The sequence below is a fragment of the Perkinsus marinus genome (assembly GCF_000006405.1).
Source record: "Perkinsus marinus ATCC 50983 genomic scaffold scf_1104296935218, whole genome shotgun sequence".
Classification (NCBI taxonomy): domain Eukaryota; phylum Perkinsozoa; order Perkinsida; family Perkinsidae; genus Perkinsus; species Perkinsus marinus.
This window is the reverse complement of record NW_003214550.1, coordinates 37,435-53,571: the sequence shown is the minus strand read 5'-3', so window position 1 is coordinate 53,571 and position 16,137 is coordinate 37,435. Positions and strand designations below refer to the sequence as shown.

Genomic DNA, 16,137 nt, shown 5'->3' with positions numbered 1-16,137 from the left:
AGAGGATGGTGACGACGATGATGAGGACGAAGCCAACCGTGGCTCCTCTGCTGGCCGTCTCGAGCTCAGTCTCGGCGAACTTATGCTTCTGCCACTCATTGTGGATGGTGTTGAAGACCGTCAGCAAGTAGAATTCCTACCAAGTGATAGAAGAGGTTCCCCACAGCGCCCTTCATGGAATGAAGACGATCGAACATTTACAGCAGATGAGCTGTACAGGGCTCATTCGATTGTTGTCACGATCAACGCAAGTCGAATGCGAAAAGTAGGCAAAAAGCACGATCGCGAGCCGAGGCTAATGACGTCATCAGATATACAGTCTCTACTGTACATACAGAGCCTATCGAGCGATGGAGGTACACACTGAGAAGAGGACGAGTAGAGGACGAGACGACTCTGGAACCACACGAGCAGAAGGCTCCGAAGCAACGGGCCTCCAGACAAGTACTCTTCGTAGAGTACCCTGCGATTAAACTGCTCACGCGTAAGCGGCCTCCGAAACCGCTACTATCCTTGCTACGTAGGACTGAATGAGCACCATGTTTCATGCTACTGATGCTTCCTCGCAAGAACAGCAGGCTTGCGTTGCAATCCTTCACAACTCAGCTTATTGCCTTCATCTTGACTCAACTCAAGACGAGAATGAGTGCCTCAGTATCGTGATGACCTGATCGTGATATGTGAGTATGTAGCTCGGAGTATCCTAGTCGGAAGGACCCTGTCGGTTGCTTTATGTTTTCAAAATGTGTAAGTTGTAGTTGTAGAATGGGATTTCGATCTTGCGCTCTTATCGCCCCTCATGGTTTCTCCCGGATGATTGGAGACCGGGAGACCATGCGTTCTCTGCAGTTGAAGTAACATTGCAAAGTTGGTACTGCGATTCTGGACTTGGAGATTGTCTAGAGGGTCTCCATAGGATCTGCAAATTTGTTTCCACACCACATCGAAACGATCGATCGGACCTATGATCTGAAACGCATGACACCTTATTGATTCATCGAATAGTCACGGTTGTAGTCACACTCAGACCCCATGGCTGCTGCCACAAACCCTCCGAGAGTCCTATAATAGGCTCTTAGGAGGATAGAGGGTCTCTTGTAGATGTAGAATCGTGGTTCTGTCTATGCCTAGTTTGATCATGAACCCGATTGTATTGCCCAAGGCCGACAGCAGGATCGCCGTTGTCATAGTCAGCAGACTGAACATGATGATGATGATGACAAGGAGAGGGTTCGGTAAGAAGGCTAAGAAGGGACAGCAAGTGGATAAGGAGGAGGAAGTACCACTGAAAGCTATCGTAATATCCTAGCTCCTTAGCAGATCCATCAACACCATCCTAGGGGGAAATATGTGTGATAGACGTCATGATAGCACCATTTGTATTCGAACTCACTTCTCGTATCCCTACTAGCTGTCCACTAGATGCCTGTGTGTACTATAGTCATGATTGTTTCAGCGTCCTGCTGCCCCTGCACCAGTGGCGAGATATGCTGTAGATGTTAGTAAGCTAGAGGGTAGTAGGGCAGTCACACCGAAGGAGATTGGTTTGGTCATGGCCGAGGCAGTGAGTGATGCTACATTGAAGCAGGTCAGGAGAGCATGTCGAGTATGCTGATACCGTCCTGATAGGTCTTATCCCAAGCTGCTGAGGAAGGCAGGACGGATGATGATTTGTTTAAGGCCTTATCCAACGGCAATGTCGATGGTGAGCCGATTGTCCACCCCGGCGTCCAATCTGCGTACAGCTATCATGTTCAGGTCCGGTTGGTCTGAGGTCCTCCCCAATCATACCATCCACGGCTATCGCTATTCTCGAAGCGTGCGCGATAAAACGCGTGCGAAGTTTCCCGGATTTGGCGAGAATTTCTGCGATCTTATTACGGCCAGGGAACCCCAGGATGACGGCGGAGGAGACCACATCGTTATTGAGGCTTTATAGCTTTATGGGGTCTATCAATGAGCCACTTGCTCTGGCTACTGCTAATAGTCTCATACCACTCCTGCCCGAAATGACTTGGAATGATATCACGGCAGTAGCTCGTGATATGGCTCGGCATAGGTAATGATCATGGGTCCGCACATGAAGTGGACCGTCCTCTCTATCGCACGGTATTGGAGTATTCGGAGATCGGTATCCCTTACAGAACTCGGCCAAGTGCCTTCTTCAATATCATTATAGCAAGAGCTATCGCCGAGATGGATTCCATTGACAGTAAGGATATCTTCTCATTATGGCATACCATGTGCTATCTGAGGATACCTTGGAAGATGGAGGAGGTAGTATTCGGTCATTGCCTAGACCTGGCAGTTAAACCATTCCATCACCACGTATTGTTGCTGACCCAACTGTTGTGAGTGTAAGCGTCTGTATTGGTAGGATCGTAAGCGGATGGCTGAGGAGGTCGTTAAACGGTCGTCCATGATGGGAGCTGCTGAGCTGGAGGATATCATCGATGCAGCCTATGCATGCAGTATGATGTCCTTACAGGCATTGAAGGAGGATGGATATCAATCAAGTCTGAATATAGTACTACAAGTACTTGATAACGATTGATGCATTAGGTACTCTAGGGCCACTAGTTAGGGTCATTATCAGTCGGATACAAGATGGTGTACCCGATACGTGGTTTATGGACGACCATCGTTCGGCCCATCGACGGCTACTCCTCATCAGAGCACATTTAAGATACTGTCTACGAGACGACTTGTAGTATAGGGGGTCCACACCGCTGGCTGCTACCCTCCTGAGAATAATCGGTCTTGTGGTATATAGCAGGGGATTCGGTATTAGGTACCTACCCCTGTCTGACGAAGCTAAAACGGTCCTTCGTAGAGTTCATCGAATAGATATGAATGCTGATAGTGTAGTGGAGAAGTATCCGGAAAATGCCCATCCATTGCGGTTGCCCAAGTTTCTAACACAACTTAGTCAGATCTTACGTAGTATAACTGGATGTCGTCTCGTGTGGAGCCGTGGTATTAGGCAAGTTGAAGGTAGCTCATTTCGTTCGTGCTCGACGTGGACCATTCACTTTCGACATTCTGGAGAGGGATAGGAGATTGATCTGGGAGTGCAATAACTTCGATCGATACTATGGGTAATAGATAGGGGTATGGTATCATATAGCTAGGTAGCCCTATATAGATCTTCCTTTGATAAGCTAGCAACACGTCGGCTAGAAGAGCGTATTATCAAAGCCATGGGATACAGGATTGTACAGGTAGTAGAGGGGGGTAGTGTTATGTCGTTAGAGGAGTGGCTAAGGTACCCTTTTGGCATTGGAGACGTGTGACGTTGAAGTCGAGAAGAACTGATATGATTAGGATGAGCAGGTGATATAGAAGTGTTGTGGTGGACGCTAGTGTCCGACCTCAGGTTCATTGCATTGAGAGACTTTAGAGAGCGGCATATGGCAAAGGGGGATGTTGACCAGTATTCGGATCCTACCAAGGTTGGTCCCGGGTTCGAATCCCGGGAGTGGTATTTTATGATATCAGTTCAACGCTAGAGAGTGCGCTCTCGATAGCAACTCCTTCCAGTATATCGGCGAGAACTTCTTTAAAGCACAGAAGCCTAGTAAGGCATGGATGCTGTCAGGGGCGGGTTTAAAGTTACAGAAACTCCCAACAAGGATCACCATGTGATGACGTGACAGATTTGTGGTACTCATGTTTGGCAACGTGTGCGTCTTGTTTCCGATTAATCTTCAACGATGTCGAGTTTGAAGCCTTCAATGGGTGGGAATATTCAAATCTTCCTGACTAGTCTAGCTCACTAGCTTTGCGGTTAGTTTGATATGGCTTTGGTACCAGGAACGACTGAGTGGGAGGATATTCATGTAAGGAGAGGGAGTCTGTATCGTCACGCGCCACGAAATTGTCCCATCTCGGCGCTGCCTGATATTGGAGCTGTTCCTATAGATCGATGGATCATTGAATCTCAATAGTTTGTTATGCCATCTCATCGCAGAGCGTAAGATACTCCGTTATGTTCTTATTCGATGGTTTTAGGTGCGTCTGGGCAACTTCGCCCCCCGACCGCTGGACCCGAGCGGGAATGATATCCAACAAACTGTGGACGAATGTGCTGATGATGAATTAGAGAAAATCAGAGCAAAGCGCTTGGAAGAGTTGAAACGGAATGCGGTGAAGGAAAGAGAGGTGATCGCTGGCTACTGTTACTGTTTTCTACCATCTTCTCTTGAGTCTCATTCATAGTCTCTACTTTGCTTTCTTTGGTCGTCGACGTCGTCGCATTAGTTATTGTTATTCTAGGTCGATACTGGTGGTAAGATAAAGGATATAGCCCGACAGGAGTTCGTTACAGAAGTTAATGAGAGTTCTAAAATGTCTGTAGTGGTGGTACACTTGGCTAACCTTCATGATGCTATGTCCCGGAGACTTGATGAGTCCCTCTCATTCTTGGCTAAGACCAGGAGGACGGTAAAGTTCGTCCGAGGCTTCTACCAAGATTTGATAATCGGCTTCCCGGCTCTGCGGCTGCCAGCGGTTGTTGTTTATTTTGATGGAAAATGTGTAAAACAATTGATCGGTAAAGAAGTGTGGACGAAACGAATTATCGTTAGCCCAACTCTGGTATGGGAGGCGTTAGGGATTAATAAGATTGATCAAGATGAGCAAGAAAACGACTCTTATAGTGATGCTTCTGATGATGAACGGACTCGATTCACAAGGAGGGTTCGAAAGGATGTCGGACGGGAAATCACCGAAAGTAGGCGGAGCGATGCGGCGTCACTTGAGATAACTCGATTCTTGTTCAGGACTAGACCGTCGAGAGCAATCATCCAGAGTAGATGATGATAAGTCTGATGATGATGAGAACGAGAAGGAGTATGCCAATTTGACCTTACAGAATGCTTTCCGTGCTTAGAGGAATTTAGTGGCGCGCGAAATATCAATAAGTATATAATAATTGTTATTGTACATCCGTTTCGGTTATGATAGCGGTCTTGTTCTGTTCATACGAGAGGAATTGTGTACATGTAGTGGAGTCACTGCACTTGCCCTGCGTACATGGCCTTCCTTATGTAGTTGGGATCCAGTTGTGGACAGAACTATACACTTGTCGTTGTTGTAGTCTGTGGCTTATTCCTTCTCAGCATTTCTGGTTAGCCATGTTGAAGTGGAGCATGAATACTGATACTTACCTTCTATCTGATTGGACACGCTTTCCTCTCATTACGTACCATACCTCATTGGAACCGCGAGGTTAAGGGATCGACATGGTTACTATTATGTCTCTGTGGATGGTGGAGCCTTCTGTGTCGGCTTCCCTCGATCACTTGCCCATCTCATACCCTACGGATTAATGAATGCTGCGGGGATCGAACCTGTGCGGGGTGAGTACACCAGTGTGCTCTACGTTGGTAGAAGCAGCAGCCACATTCCGCTATGGGTCACAATTCGGGACTGATATTTTAGGATAGAGAATCTCTATTAGAGATAATTATTTGGCGTGTGAGCAACCGTTTCTTTTACTTAGGTTACTGTCAAGAGATTTGATTGATCACTCAGCTTGAACGATTATACCTGTGTAAAATTGTCACACTAACCGTATTGTCAAGTTGAGATTAGTCTCGTCAATCAGCAGTGAACTGTTTATCATAGTTTGGGAACTCTATCGTATGCCTTCGAGTGAGAGTAAACGTCGACGAACTTCCGAGGGCAGCTGCTGCAAGACACCTTCGTGTGATGAGAGGGAACAAGAACCTCCTGTTCCAGCAACCCCAAGATCAACATGCAAGATACCTTTCCTCACTACTGAGGATATCCTATCACATGGTGCTGTTGTAAATGTTCAAAGTGTTAATTATCCTGACTTAGCTTGGGGTGTAGATCGAACGAAAAAACAATTGAAAATCTTGTCTAGGGTTCGAGGTAAGGGTGTACTCACTTTAAAGGTTGTGAGGAGTACCTCTAACCCTCGAGCTATTGCCTTCCGACTGCTCAATCAAGGGGATATCTACGTGGCCGTCCATAAGGCTGAAGGGCATCTCACTTTAAGAAGGCAGCCCAACCCTAAGAACTTACAACCACAGTGTTGGTTCCTGGTCATGGCTAGAGGCTTTGGTGATCCAGGGTATGTATTGCAGTCCTTGGGAAGTAGTGGTGAACGAGAGTTTGTTCGCCACTGCAACTATTGGCTACAATGTGATGCTCCTCCGGAGCCTCAGTCTAACTCGAGAGCTCTCTATGAAGGGGATACTGCATGGCTATTTGTGAATGCAGAGAGTTGTCGAGATCGGCTTGGTGACTTGTGGATGCATGTGGTAGCACCAAAAGCGTATGAGAAGATAGAGGCTCAGATTGTTAAGTGTCGGGCTGTCCTTGGTGATCATACCGAAGATGCCTGTAGAGAGCTTGAACGGGTGGTAGATGGGTGTGATATTGAGACCTCGGGTTATGAGGCACAAGGTAAGGGGAGGTGGGTAAGGCTGCTGCTGACTGTATTGGGCACCAGGTGCTGGCGCCATGGACGGTGTGGCTGGGGTCATGTTCTCGTCACCATTGAAGGATGAGGAGATATCGGAAGAGTTGATGGAAAGGGTGGGTACAGCAGGACCGTTGAAGAGGAGAGGAGGAATTAAGACGTTCAAGAATATGAATGATATCAATCCTGAGGCGGTAAGAAGAGGGTTGTGTCGGGGATGGAACCCGGGACCAGACATATACTATCTCGGTGAGTTCCCCATTTGACTAAGCTCATTGTATCAATATCTAACACTCCTGGTAGTAGTACCATGAGTGTTCATGCTGCTCGTCACCCAGTTTTTCAGCTAAGATCTCCCTACTAGCATCTAGCCGTGTAAGTGTAGTCTATGACTAGTTAATTTTACAACTCACCGATTGTGTGATAGTCGTTATAGAGCAAACATGTAGGAGCGGGGAGAATCCATTCAACAGGCTTGTTCGGTTCATGCGATTTATACTATGATACAGTCACTGTATATGACCCCAGGGAAGTATTCCACCATAATGAGATCTGTAGGAAGAGGCACGTGAAACAAGACCTCCCGTTCCGAGTGTTGGTACTGCGTTAATTAAATACAGTCTAAAGTCTATCCCAATACTTGCTCGCAATGAGCGAATAAGTATAACTATTCAATGCACAACCAGGATGTTCAGGTACCATTCATACGTGAGATAGATGCTAGAGTCAGACAGCTTCTAGGGGAACGTAACTCCACCCATATTCGTAGGATGGGCCTCGCTAAGGAAGGCCAGTGGAGGCAGAAACTCAAATTATGCTTTATTGAATTCATTCATATGGCGGCAGGCTCTAATGGTATGACAAGGTGAGTATCCTTACCTTAGTCCATCCTTCTATCGGCTCTATTAGGCATCGAGACGGGGGCAATGATAGCGACCTCACAGCATTGTTCTGCATACGAGGAAGCGCTGAATGCACGATTGAAAATGAACAGTTTATTCTTAATGAAGGGGATATGTAGGTCTCGATGTTGGTACATTGAAATCTTCGAATGGTATCAGGTATATCTTTGAACCCCATAAATACTTCCACTCGGTTGGACCCCCAATGCATGGTAATGCTATTATGGATGACGATGATGATCATACTACTTACAGCAGATAAGAGACGACTCGCTGCAGCTTGCCGATACTTCCTAGAGGAGTAAATATCATGATCACTTCTCATTATTCTACTCCGATTGTGTTGATTAGTTAGACGACTAGCCTTTTACTCTGGACATGATTCTTACCTTTTAACAACTGAAGGGAAAACCTAGAACAGCAAATGGCAAACATCTCGTTGAGATCAAGGGTCCTGGAGTAGACTTGCACAATGATGCGTTCTACTCTCCTAGACCCACTGATCTCAAAATAATGGCCCTCGACAACGCAGGTTGTGATAATTGACATAGCCGCTCAACGATATGTATTAGGTCTCGGATGCTTCGATGAACATGGATAACTCGCTTTCTCCATGAATGACAACTGTGATTAACAAAGCCTCACACGTCTCAGCAGCTGTGGAACCCTCAGTTTAGAATCCTCTTGCAACCCGGTCATGCAATCTTTCTAATCGTGAATAGCCTATTGTATAAGGCTAGACTTACTGGCAACACAGAGCTGTGGGGAATCGAGAGAAGTGATGACATATCAGAGTGATACAATTAATCTACTGGATTCTCTCTGTGGCGAATACTCGGCGGGGGAGTGGGAACATTACTCATCATTGCCGCAGGAGATCGGAGATGCTCTGGCTTGGGAGGAGCTCTGTCGTAGTAGAAACCAGGTATACGGATGATATCCGAATAAACAGCCTGGCCAAATATCAATAACCCAAACCCAAATAGCTGAAGCCAGGACCACATAGTCCACACCTCTCCAAACACCGACTCAGGGGCTATAGCATGGATGATTAAATCCACTATCCAAATAACTGCTGTTCTCGATGCCTCTAGCATGGTACGATGTACAGCTGATAGGGCAAAGGTGACCAACATACCCGACATGTTATAGGTGAATACTGAGAAAATATAAAGTAGGATGAGCCACTGGAGGCTTGTACTGTTATCGATCATAACCATGGTGTCTATGGGGTTCTCAGCACTTCCAGCATCATTCCCTGGGATGAGGTAGATAATAGGAAAGGCGATAATGAGCATTAAGAGTGTACCCCAGATGCCCTCCATACCAGTGATAAGGAAGGGGGCTATCGTATGATGTCGTAATAGACGCTCTTCTACCACTACTTGAAGAGCTTGAACGATCTGCCCTAGGATTATCATAGCCATACCGAAGGCTCGAAGGCCCGTATCAGTAGGAGAGCTGATGGTAGTAGTACTCTTCATACCAGCAACACCAACAACAATGACCGCTGCGACACAGATGAGTACTCCAAACCAATGATAAAGCCGTAGTTGTCGCTTCAAAAACATAACGGAAAATATGGCCGAGAATATTATCATGGATCCACGTAACATCTGATAGACAGATGCTGAGTTATAGAGCAAACCAAGGAAGCAGAAGACGGTAGCAATGAGGTCTAATGCGGCAGGGAATGCTATCAACCAGGAGGCCTTCTTAAATGATGTCTCAGGGTGTTGGTGATGGGTTAATAGAGGCTGTTGACTCCTCCTCGATGATTGTCGGTTGTAGCAGACCGTGATGAAGTGTATGGCAAGGACTATGCACATACCAAGGAACATAGTGAGGGTGTTAAACCATGGCTTCTTGAAGAACTTGGTATGCCCTTCTATACCAACCGATATTATCTGAAACTGGACCTTACTCATTATAGTATTAAGACATCCAAAAATGAGGAGGCCTAGGATATAGAACGTAGTACGTCCCATTGAGGTATAACAACAACAACTGGAAGACTCAGTATCATCATCATCATCATCATCAAATGGTGGTTGTTAATAACGACCAAGTTGACAGCCTTTTATTTATATTATATGACTGGTATGGATAACATATTCGTCTGCCGTCCACGGCCGTGCACATTGCTGTGTCTTATTCAAAGTCTACCATTTGTGGTATATCTGATTGGAAGCATGAGATATGTATCATGCGTGCTTGTAAACTCTGTGAAGTGATGAGGAAGTGCAAAAAGAGACAAGTGAGCAAGACTCCTGAAATGGCCAATTCAGACCGCAACGACATAGATTCGATAGCGTAGTCGAGTATGTTATTAGTATTTAAGGTCCTATAAGCACTGCGTACATCACTTTATGTGGTATTGTACGATTGTATATCTTGGGTACTACTACTACGAACAGAGTTATTGATAATGTATCTTGTGCCAAACACTTTGAGGGATCCTAGTCGTGATAACTTCATAGATAAGCTTCTTGTCGTCGTGTTATCGACTAGATCGTGTGTATGATGGGATATGCTCCGATGGCTTGGACTACACACACTCGTGACTCATAGTCATCACCATACACCACATTCAACAATGGGGTCATTCTAACAATATTCAAGTACTCCACCATCCGACACAACAGACCTTCCTACACGTATATTTGGATACCCGCAAGTACATGATAATAGCATTGCTCTTCATATACGATCTTCATACCCTACACTGAGTTGAGTATGTTATCATCATTGGGAGTAGGTCTAACTGTAATAGGGATGTAATGAGCCACCCTTGTGGTTACTCTACACAGCGGTGTACTCCTAGTAGTATAAGGCCATTCCTCATGAATTACTGCTGTAGTTGACCTTAATTAATGTCAGGGCGTCTGCTCCCACCACTCAATGTAGTAGCTCCTGCTGCCGGCCTACCTAGCAATAAGGGGGGTATTCAATTCGTCAGAGGTGGGGGTAATGTCTCACTTCCTCCTCCTCCTCCTAGATCACCAGAGGGATCTAATCCAGAAGTAGTACTAGGGTATAGTAATAGTAATAACTCCATCCACCTTGAAGGTAGCTGATGGAGGCATCAGACCACATCGTTGGAGGAGGATACTCAATAACAACCCTGCACACAGAGAGGCTCATGATAATGAGGAGGAGGAGGATGCCACGCTTACCACCATACGAAGACAGGTGGGGTCTTCTGATAACCCTAAGGGTTGTTACTGATGCCTCATCCTTTAGATGGGATATATACTAGACCGTATGGAGAGGCAAGAGGATAGGATAGAGGCTGTTGCTATGAAGATGGACTCTAATAATCAGATTTATACTCGATTATTACGCAAATTACAGAGTCAAATCTCAGTGGTATACCATCTCATAGGGTATGGTGCTCATTCAATGGCCTTTAGATAAATGAACAAGCTCGTGATGAGTTTACGACAATGGCTAGGCAGCTAAGGGGGGCTAGTAAGGCCCAAGTAGACCTCCGCACAAGGGTAGCATCACTAGAGGCAGAAGGGATGTCCGACCATAAGGTAGAGGCTATCGTACACAAGACCATAACGGAACGTAGGCTTGAGTGTAGGTGCTCATGTTAAGTAGTGGTCTGTAGGTGGCCTGATGGTGCTGAATGAGGAGTTACAGGAAGCATTGGCTGAGGTTAAGGAACAACAGAGTCGATTGAGTATAGGCCTATTGGGTGTAGGCGGCAAGGTGGATACTATCACTGAACGAGATGGAGGTATGTCGGTGTTGCTTAGAGGGATGCAATATGGGAAGGAGAGGTAGTGGTGGTCGTCAGGTGATAGTCTAGGGAAGGAGACTGTACTGTCAACAGCGGGCCTTGATGCGGCAATGAGTCGTGTATCTCGGCAGATAGCAGCAGTACAGGAGGCATGCTTTTTTGAGGTGGCTAGGCGACATGATGACATACTTCAATTGGTGAGGTGGATGGGGGGTAGGGATCAGGAGGAGGAGGAGGAAGTGGAGGGCAGATATCATCCATGGAGACTGAGATGACGAGTAAGATCGATAGTGCTCGAGATAGGGCAATAGCCGAGGCTACTAAGGGAAGGGAGGAGGTAGGGGGGGAGGGGGGAGGGGCCCTAGTAGGGTATCATCACTAAAGGATCTACTCTCAGGCTATAAGGATGATCCATGATGACCTCCTCGGCTTTATAAAGAGTCTAATATCAGAACACGAGCATCGAATGGAAGCCTCGGTTAAGGAAGTACGGAATACGGCAGTAACTGATGTGGCCGGCATAAGGAGGTCTTTGATGGATCTAGAGGTAGGCTTATTACTACTATCCATCATTATGCACACATCACCTCATCCTGCTCATCCTTCAGAGTAAGACTAACACGGCTATGGATGACTCAAGGAAGGCCATGAGGTCGGCCAAGCAGGCCTCACATCAGTTGGAGGTGGGCCCTCACTTGGAGGAGGAGAAGAAAGCCAGCAGCATCTGTACATGTCACCTTTAGACTCTAGCAAGGGTTATCGATGCAGAAGTGCAAGGGAGAGGCAGCTTTGATGATAGTGACCGAGCTAGAGTGTTGGAGGCAGACCTCCTCGACAAGATGGCAGCATTTGAGGCCACCGTCCTTGATTCGGTAAAGGGTATTAGAAAGGAAGTAACCGAAGCCCAGCAAGCCTTGACCGATGCTATCACTAAGGAGGCCTCCTCTAGGGCTCAGGAGTGCCATACTCTTGCCGCCCTATTGAGGGATGGTATTAGGAGGGTATCCTCCTCACAGGTAGAGGGGAGGAAGAGGAGGGTTGAAGGGTTAGTCTGCTAGAGGGTTAGGGTAGGTCACTGATGTACATGGATTACAGAAGGAAGTAGAATCCATTAGGAGGAAGGTCCATAGGAAGGCAGCTAATGATGCTGATCGAGCTGATAGGCTTAGCAGGTACTCATCATCATCATGATTATGCTGGTGGTACTCCCCTTGTGTAGGTACATCGATGATAAGGTGAATGGTATGATGACGTCCATGCTGACTAAGGATGGTGCATGGGCTAATACTATTGAGGAACTCCAACAGAGGATAGAGGACGTATCTATTTGTGGGAAGGAGGCTTTAGAGGATCTTAAACAGGAGTTGCGGGAGGTGTGGTATCTGTTAAACGAGGAATAGTCGATCGACACCCTCTGTAGGAGATGGACTCTTTGGGTAGTGGAGGCCAGCAGATGGCCAGGGACCTCGTAGCATCGGAAGCATCTCGATTGGAAGGGATTATAAGGACCCTATCGACCCGTATGGATCGTCGTGGAGTAGCTGATGATAAGAGGTAGTAGTCAGTCTGTTGGCTGTGGGAGTGGTACCGGTGTTGAGGTTAGGTATGCTGAGTGGCAACGGCAATGGGAAGGTAGATGCTCGGGGGTATTGGAGGCGGTGGCCTGTAAGAGGCTTAAGGATCACATCATGGATGACCAGAGAGGATCACTCGATTCCTTGGTACGGGAGTCAGTGATGAGGAGATCCATACCTCGGGAACCTCATGAGGTAACTAAACATCTGTCGATCGAAGCTTACAGAGTGTGATAGAGTCGTCACCGTGGCTATGAAGTCCCACGGCGTCGAGGACAAGGTGGTGTGGTAGGGGAGGCTAACAAGAGGGAGGCTTTCGATGGTAGGCAGGGGGGCCTTGTGTCGAGCTGGATGGGTCTCTGGGTACTCAGATGGGCTGAAGGGTAGGGAAGGGGAGGTGATGGAGGAGGAGGATAGAGCTGCTGCCCTCAAGGGCCTTACCACAGACCTCGATGATCTCCGCTTGGCTGTGGATGGTATGGTTAGGGCCTTCCTAGAGAGTCTTGATGAACAGGTAGGAGTAGAGGGGTGGGGAGTGGTACAGGAGGATCTCTTTACAGGTTACTATGCGGCTGGATGCAAGCCTAAAGGGTAGGAGCATACCTATAGGGGATGAGGGGCAGAGGATGGTGAGTAGTAACAGACTATCCCTTGGGGCCACTAAGGAAGCAATGAGTCCTACTGCTGCTGCTGGTGATGTGATGGGGGAGGAGGACCTAGCCGTCGGAGGTAGGCTGCCCCTCTTGTTGATGTTGTCGAGCCGCCCCGTTGAGGTAGTATGATAGGTGGCAATCGAGATGGAGTAGGGACCTTACATACCCCTACCAAGGATAGGCTAGAGACGATCAAGGAGACTATGCTTGGACGATTGGAGGCTATGGAGGAGGCTACTAGGATGTGAGGAGGCGTTTGAGTGGAAGTATACCCTAGAGAGAGGGGCTCGTTAGGTTGAGGGAGGAGGTCTCAGGGAGGTTGGAGGGGAAGGGTGAATCCACCGATGAGTCGACTCAAACTACTGAAGTAGTTACCACGCCCTCACATGATGCCTTACCCTGTGTCATGGCCAGGTCGTGAAGGCAGCCAAGAGGATATTATCCACCCTTCATACTATAGAGGAGAAGTGCTTAGAGGGCCTGGGGAGAGCAGGAGAAGGAGGAGGGGCATCCTCGAGTGGCGGTCATGTATGATGAACAGACGGGCACTATAGGGTGGGAGATTGATGAGGTTAGGACGTAGGCCTCAAGATGGGTAAGGATGCTACTACCATGGCAGAGGGCATGGATGGGGTCCTCCATATTGAGGATAGGAGGGAGGAGATAGCTGCTAGGTAGGACAGTGGTAGTAAGTTGGACTGACTATCTTGCTATCGCCTTAGATGCTCTGCTATACATCAACAGCTCCATCACCTCATAGCGACGTCGTCGTCGTCGTCTGCTATTCATACACGTCAGATTCATGATGATGATGCCCTATGCCAAAAACCTACCTACCATACTAGTAGGATACAGACCACATCCAGGGGAGAGGTTAGCATGCTGTCTAGGTGATAACACAGCAGAGAAGAGGGATAATGAGAGGAGGCAGTCAGTTGGCATGGATGTACCCTACACGGGCTCGCTCTGCTTAGTAGTGTTGGGTAGGCACGCCCTATAGAGGAGGAGGAGGAGAGGAGGGAGGGAGGGGATACGAGAGGCTTGGAGAGGATCAGGACCGAGGACGACGACGACAATAACGATGACCCGATCATTGAGGTGATCATCATCAAGGTCATGATAACGGTGTAGATAGTGTGGTGACCCTTAGGGGCCGGCGCTAGCGGCGGGGGAGGCAGCAGCTGAAAGCACCGAGCAGCAGCAACTACTACTACAAGAGGTTATAGATGGTATTCATAAGGATATGGACGATCATGTTAGGCAACTACAAGTGACCACTCATACTACTACTACTGTTTATGATAATATCGTGTGTGATTAGGATGATATCAACAAGACTAGGGAAGCCTGTGAGGCTGTAGTATTGGAAGGGTATCCCAGCGGTAGTAGCAGGAGGAAACAGCAGTCTAGGCGTGCATCTCTTACTGGGGCTGTTGCTGCTGAAGGGTTGAAGGTGATGATAACTCCATACTAAAGGGATAGTGCTTCATTATCTATAGAGGATGCTTGACGATCGTACTGCTACTCTACGGCAGAAGAATGCCATAACTACAGAGGAGATACAACACTTGAGGGAGGAACTTGGTAGTAGTAGTAGTAGAAGGGGTAGTAATGGCTAAGTAACCATTGGTGGCAGGTCGTGTATCAGAGTCTTTAAGGACCTCATTACAGGAGGATAGAGAGAGGTTAGTGATGGAGATGGAGGAGAGGTAGATAGGTAGACTCTCCATCTAGAGGGGGAGCTCCTATCTAGATATGCACATATCGCGAGGATGGGTACCACTACAGAGGCATTCAAAGAATCAATGCAGAAGGAATGGAATACAGTGAAGGAGGATCTATCTACAGTAGTGGCTAATACGGTAAGTAGGAGGAGGAGGTGATGCTAGTAGTAGTAGTAGGTTGGTGGCTTTTCAAGTAGGTGAGAGGGCATGTTAAAGACATCGATAACACTATCAATATCTTCCTATCTCAACTAGCTGGGATGGCTGCTCTAGATAATAGCTTACCTCTACAAGAGGAGGACGTCAGTGTAGAGGAGTCAAGTTCCTCACCACTACCGCCGCCGCCCTCCTCCACCGATGTAGTAGCAGCAGTACATGTTGTTCATCATCATCGAGCTGCTGGCAACTCTGAGGCTATGGTTCATGCCAGTACTGACGACCCTCATGGTTACCATGAAGAGGACATTCCACGGGATAACATAATAAAGGATAGTACTCCCATGAAAATGAAGGGAGCAGCAGAGGGTGGTAACGGTAGCAATGCTACTAATGCTACACCCGACGAGTAAAATGTAAAACGAGTAAAAAGACATGAAATGTTTGCTACTGCATGAACTATTTATCGAGTGTCCTTAGAATATTAATGTTGAGTATCTTGGGTAGTGAGTGCATACTGTAGGACACGAAATAACGATGTAGTTGCAAGATAATTCCCTCGAAGACCCCGAGTTGGAGAGTGGCTTGGAACACAACAACGATAGGAAGAACAGAAATATGACTAATTGTGTTGTTGTTGTTGATCAAATAACATCCTCACCTCTTTCAAAGCAACCTTCAAATCCTCAAGTACCGAGAGTAAATTACCTAAGTAGCGAGTGTAAAGCAGCACTGGAGGGCTAACTACTCCGGTCGATCTTCTGAGCATCAGCCATGATACTTATGACAAGTGGAGTATCCGTGGCCTGTAGCAATTGTTTACCATCATCGTAACCAGCAATAACGAAGGAGCATGCACCAAACTCTGGCAGCTTGGTACACTAAGATGATAACATTACGTAGGAATGGTAGTAGGACTAATGACCTGA

General features: G+C 47.2%; 5 protein-coding genes across 5 annotated transcripts; 4 read left to right on the top strand and 1 right to left on the bottom strand.

The window, feature by feature from the left end:
* Positions 1-1,123: 1,123 nt before the first annotated feature.
* Pmar_PMAR029454 (hypothetical protein) lies at positions 1,124-3,645 on the top strand (the record flags this gene model as incomplete). The annotated part of the gene is made up of 12 exons (XM_002784481.1): positions 1,124-1,297; positions 1,457-1,588; positions 1,630-1,705; positions 2,060-2,277; positions 2,378-2,516; positions 2,563-2,707; positions 2,792-2,940; positions 2,984-3,098; positions 3,146-3,221; positions 3,266-3,333; positions 3,377-3,452; positions 3,499-3,645. The coding sequence occupies 12 exons, from the start codon at positions 1,124-1,126 to the stop codon at positions 3,643-3,645; spliced, it is 1,515 nt and encodes a 504-aa protein (XP_002784527.1).
* Positions 3,646-3,797: 152 nt separating this feature from the next.
* Positions 3,798-4,891, top strand: Pmar_PMAR029453 (Thioredoxin domain-containing protein, putative; the record flags this gene model as incomplete). The annotated part of the gene is made up of 4 exons (XM_002784480.1): positions 3,798-3,839; positions 4,012-4,161; positions 4,276-4,732; positions 4,782-4,891. The coding sequence occupies 4 exons, from the start codon at positions 3,798-3,800 to the stop codon at positions 4,889-4,891; spliced, it is 759 nt and encodes a 252-aa protein (XP_002784526.1).
* A 754-nt stretch (positions 4,892-5,645) lies between these two features.
* Pmar_PMAR029452 (hypothetical protein) lies at positions 5,646-7,679 on the top strand (the record flags this gene model as incomplete). Its single annotated transcript, XM_002784479.1, has 6 exons — positions 5,646-6,435; positions 6,482-6,645; positions 7,147-7,316; positions 7,361-7,468; positions 7,513-7,565; positions 7,612-7,679. The coding sequence occupies 6 exons, from the start codon at positions 5,646-5,648 to the stop codon at positions 7,656-7,658; spliced, it is 1,332 nt and encodes a 443-aa protein (XP_002784525.1). The 3' UTR covers positions 7,659-7,679.
* A 447-nt stretch (positions 7,680-8,126) lies between these two features.
* On the bottom strand, positions 8,127-9,342 carry Pmar_PMAR029451 (conserved hypothetical protein). The gene has a single exon (XM_002784478.1). It carries the CDS (start codon positions 9,339-9,341, stop codon positions 8,157-8,159), a length of 1,185 nt encoding a protein of 394 aa, XP_002784524.1. The 5' UTR covers position 9,342; the 3' UTR covers positions 8,127-8,156.
* An 884-nt stretch (positions 9,343-10,226) lies between these two features.
* On the top strand, positions 10,227-15,621 carry Pmar_PMAR029450 (paramyosin, putative; the record flags this gene model as incomplete). The annotated part of the gene is made up of 29 exons (XM_002784477.1): positions 10,227-10,376; positions 10,423-10,545; positions 10,597-10,719; positions 10,767-10,926; positions 10,970-11,098; positions 11,159-11,298; positions 11,352-11,438; positions 11,499-11,648; positions 11,710-11,784; positions 11,845-12,117; positions 12,173-12,273; positions 12,321-12,474; positions 12,522-12,655; positions 12,705-12,766; positions 12,968-12,997; positions 13,047-13,189; positions 13,236-13,404; positions 13,461-13,572; positions 13,623-13,695; positions 13,905-14,002; positions 14,051-14,172; positions 14,219-14,274; positions 14,316-14,426; positions 14,479-14,598; positions 14,650-14,781; positions 14,828-14,912; positions 14,965-15,037; positions 15,082-15,190; positions 15,250-15,621. 29 exons carry the CDS (start codon positions 10,227-10,229, stop codon positions 15,619-15,621), a joined length of 3,666 nt encoding a protein of 1,221 aa, XP_002784523.1.
* Positions 15,622-16,137: the final 516 nt, after the last annotated feature.

What these genes read in the sequence shown, in the direction of transcription:
- Pmar_PMAR029451 (XM_002784478.1), bottom strand. Translation starts at nt 9,341, where the DNA reads ATGGGACGTACTACGTTCTATATCCTAGGCCTCCTCATTTTTGGATGT.